Raw genomic sequence first — 4,434 nt, forward strand, 5'->3', positions numbered from 1 at the left:
ATCGCTGAGAGGTCGGGGCCAGCCTGGACTCCATTTTGAGGCCCTGTCTCAAAAAAAACAAAAACAAAATGTTGGGTGAGGGGGTTCCTCCCGAGGCAGTGCTGCGCGAGGTGGCCAAAACACACATTTCATTTCTTAAAGAAGGACAGCTATTGCATCATCTGGGTATTTTTGTAAAAAAAAAAAAGAAAAAGAAGAATGGTCCATGGAACGTCAACCGCACATTGATGAAAGCAGAGAGAGGTCTGGAGAGTGGCCACCTGCTGGGTCACCGCCTGCACCCGTGGGGGACAGGGCTGGGGGGTTCTCTCCATAGTATGCACACGGCTGGGAAAGTAGACACTTTCATCCCAGGCTCAGAGTTCCCTCATGTTTGTTGTTTGCTTGTTTTTGGAGACGGTCTCACTGTATAGCCCAGGCTGCTTCAAACTCAAAGGGATCCTCCTGCCTCGGCCTCCCAAGTGCGGGGAGGATGGGCACACCCACACCCAGTGTTTTCTCCCCTCTTGCCCCCTACAGTGCAGTGACTTCCCACTTGGGTTTCTCATGCTTTGCTTTCCAAACAGATGTGACTCTGAGGGCAGAGTTCATACGCACTGGCCTGGGAGTGATTTCTCCACTTTAAACAAATTATCATTTGATTCATAGGAGAATTTCATTCTGAGGCCAATCTTATTTCCCTTTTTTGAGATACGGTCTCACTATGTAGCCCAGTCTGGAGCTGAACTCACAGCGATCCCCCTGCCTCAGCCTCCTCTATGCTGGGATTACAGTTGTGTGCTACCACACCCGGCTCAGTCTTACTTTTGAGGCCTTGACATTTCCCTCTCTGTTCAGCCCCAAATTTCCTCTGCGTTGCTGTGAATACTGCTGAGGGGCTGGCTGTTCCCGTACTTCCTCTCCGCAGCATTTGCTTGGGAAGGGTGACCTTCAGGCTGGGAGATGAAATCCCCACAGGAGCGAGCTGAGCCCAGCACTTCCCGGAGGCGGAGGCTCCTGCGAAGACGGATTTTTAATGCCGACCCGCATGCGGCGGTCCTGAAACATCATTTTGCTCATTTCCAAATTCAAAGTAAGTCCTGGTCACGTCCCAGCTCCCGGGTAGGCCTGGCCCTGCTTCTCCGGACAACAGCGCCTCCTCCCGGTCGGGCCCTGCTCGTCCGTTCGCTCGGAGTCTCCTCCCTGACCGCGCGCGGGCGCCACCTGGTGCCCGAGACGGGGAGCGCGTCCGCCTCCAAGCCGGGGACGCAGGCTTTGCGGAAACCGATGCTTTCCGCCCCTCCTGCGCATCTCGGAAACAACGCGCTGGGGGTCCCAGAGGCAGGGTCTCCAGCTGTCTCCCCGCCTCTGGTACTGGGGATTGAACCGAGCATCCCTCATTTATTTATATAATTTATTGGTACTGGGGCTTGAACTCAGGACCTTGCGCTTGCGAGGCAGACGGCGGCACCCTATCCCTCTGTTTTAAAATTTTGAAAGAGGCTCTGAGTTGCTACGTTGCTCAGGCTGGGTCCTACTTGCGATCCTCCTGCCTCAGCCTCAGGTGTCGTCAGCCACTTGGCCCAGCTCTCCCTATGGCTTTAGGCTGGACGCTGTCTTCACTTTTTCACTTAATTATAAACAATCTCACCGAGAACAGATGAGCTAATTTACACTAACCTACATTTAACATGTACACGTTCTATTTTGCTACATTTGCTTCAGATCTCTAATATTAAAAAAACCCTAAAGCGTTAACCTAGCATGGTGGTGTGTGCCTGTATTTACGGTACTCTGGAAGGCTGAGGCAGGAAGATCACAAGTTCAGAGCCAGCTAGCAAATTAGCAGCTTAGAGAAAACCTATCTCATAATTGTTTTAAAGAATTTAAAGTGCTGGGAATGTAGCTCAGGCCTCGACTCAACCCCCAGTGCCGCAAAAACAAACAAATCTAACACTTTGAGCCTCATTACTTGACCGGATCCTCCTGCTGCAGCCTCCTGAAACACAGGTGGTGTGTATCACCACGCCTGACAAGTGTATCCATTTTCGTGGCTGTATAATATTCCATTTTGGGCCTTTATACTGGTTTCTCTGTTCCACTCGTGGTGCTCCAGTGCTGTTAATAATCTAGCCAGCGCTGCCCTGTACATGCTGGCTGTGTCTCCCGGTGTGTTTGTGTGGTTCCTACAGTGGAGAATGTGTCAGGAACGTGTTGTGGGCCAGCTGCCCCTCAGGAGCCTCCTCCACCACCCAGCTGAGCCCGCTGAGTTCCAGGTGTGCCAGCTGTGGGCACGGCCCCAACCTCCATACATGCCAGATGGTGCCCTGGGCTGCCCGCTTCTGAAACTCTCCCACCTTGGGGCTTTCTTTCCCCCAAAACATGGATGCACCTCTACTCCACTAGGATTCTTCTCGTTTGTTTTATAGTTCACGCTGGCCTTGAACTCACCATATAGCCCAGGTTGGCCTCCAACTCGCTGCGATCCTCCTGCCTCAGCCTCCCAAGGGCTGGGATTACAGGTGTGCACCACCACGCCTGGCTGACTGGAGTTTTTCTAGATCGTCCTTTTTTGCGACCATCCAGTGGTTACGGATAGCGGCAGGGTGGCACTCCCTGGCTGGCCTCCGGATGCCCCTTGGTGGACTCGGTCTCCCCACTGCTGGTCCCTGAGCCCAGCCCAGCCGAGGAAGGAGCCTTAGCCCCAGCTCCCTGGGAAACAGGTGAGGCCTGGGGCGCTGTCTCTGGTCCTGAAAAATTCCCGCCGCCGCCACCAACCACTGCATGGAGCCGTTCTTCCAAGCCTTTTTCTGACTCCGGAAAATTCTGAACTTATAGTGTGAACACTCTGGGCCGTGCTCCAGGGCTCCCGGAGGGCAGTGACAGGAAGAGCAACGGCGAGCAGGGACCCCTGAGGACAGCCACCACGGTTCCGACAGTTTGTGAAAGCTGATTACAAAGCTTAAAAAAGAGTGTGGTGCACACCTGTAATCTCAGCTACTCCGGAGGCTGAGTCAGGAAGATCTCAGATTCGAGACCAGCTTGGGCAACTGAGTGAGACCCCGTCTCAAAAAAAGGGGAGGGCCAGAGATGTAGCTTAGTGGTTAGTGCTCTTGGCTGTATGCATGAGGCCCTGGGCACTACCAGCACCCCCAGTATTGAAGAGAAAAAAAAGAATGTGGCCCAGGCTAGCCTCAAACTCATGCTAACCCTCTTGCTTCAGCCTCCCGAGTGCTGGGATCATAGGCTTGCACCACGGTGCCTGGTTCCAGAAGCCTGCAGATCTTAACGTCTTCCCCCAGGGACTCTGGGCAAAGAGTTGTCTGCAGAAATCTGTGTCTGAGAGGCTGGGTGAACGCCAGACTCATGGTCCTGTCCACTCTCCTGGGTCCCTGACAGAGGAAAAGTGGGACGTGGGCCACTGGGTGGCGGGCGACCAGCGCGTCCACAGCCCAGGCTCCCGGAAATGCACCCCAGGGGCAGGCCCAGGACCGTGGCCTCTGGGTGGATGGGACCTGGCCCAGGTCCCCAAGGCTGCCCAGTGAGGGGTTCACAAGGCCAGAGCTGACCCCCGGCTCCTCGGGGCTTCATAGGAAAGGGCAGCTCTCCGACACCCAGCTCTGACCCAGGGCAGAGGGACATCCAAGCTGGGTGTGGCCGACTGGAGAAACCTCCTTCAGGGCCGGGGATTCAGCTCAGTGGCACAGCGAATGCCCGGCAAGGGCAAATTCCTGGGTTCCATTCCCGGTACCAAAAATAAAATAAATAAATGAAAGAAAAGAAAAAAAAGAAACTCCTTAAATAGAAGTGCAGGCCACCTCACCATCTCACCCAGACAGGCACTGGTTACTCCCCAAAGCTTTGTTTTGTTTTGTTTTTTGAGACAGGGTCTCACTATATAGCTGAGACTGACCAGGAACTCACTATGTAGCCCAGGCTGGTCTTGAACTCACAGTGATCCTCCTGCCTCAGCCTCCCGAGTGCTGGGATGACAGGTGCGCGCTACCCCACTGGTCTTGAACTCACAGTGATCCTCCTGCCTCAGCCTCCCGAGTGCTGGGATGACAGGTGCGTGCTACCAGGCCCGGCCATAGTTCACACTGCTTGGCTGTGCTTTAGGTATTGGTTAGGGTTCACCAGATAAACATGAGCAAGGGGAACACACAGGTACATGGAGAGAGGGCGGGGGAGAAATCTACTTCTATACCATGTATAAGTCACATAAAACATACACAGGTCTAACAGGAGAACTTCCCTGCCCCTCCTGGCTCACACACCTTAGGGGGTAGTTTTTACCGGTACAGTGTGCTTGAGAAATCTGGTGTTTATAGTTTTTAAAAGTTATAGCACCAGGGCTGGGGATTTAGCTCAGTGGTGTCGCCACCTGCCTCACAAGCGGAAGGTCCTGAGTTTGATCTCCCATGCAAAAAAAAAAAAAAGTTATAGCACCTGGTG

The 4,434-nt window shown here is 53.7% G+C and overlaps 1 protein-coding gene across 1 annotated transcript in view; it reads left to right on the plus strand.

The window, feature by feature from the left end:
- Positions 1-942: 942 nt before the first annotated feature.
- The window catches only part of LOC104864481 (torsin-1B), an 11,791-nt gene continuing 8,299 nt past the window's right edge, over positions 943-4,434 (plus strand). The window contains exon 1 of the mRNA XM_010627449.2: positions 943-1,072. Within this exon, the coding sequence (XP_010625751.1) occupies positions 943-1,072 (130 nt within the window). The remainder of the gene's footprint in view (positions 1,073-4,434) is intronic.

This window comes from Fukomys damarensis, unplaced genomic scaffold (genome assembly GCF_012274545.1).
Source record: "Fukomys damarensis isolate Sample0158 unplaced genomic scaffold, DMR_v1.0_HiC HiC_scaffold_36, whole genome shotgun sequence".
Classification (NCBI taxonomy): domain Eukaryota; kingdom Metazoa; phylum Chordata; class Mammalia; order Rodentia; family Bathyergidae; genus Fukomys; species Fukomys damarensis.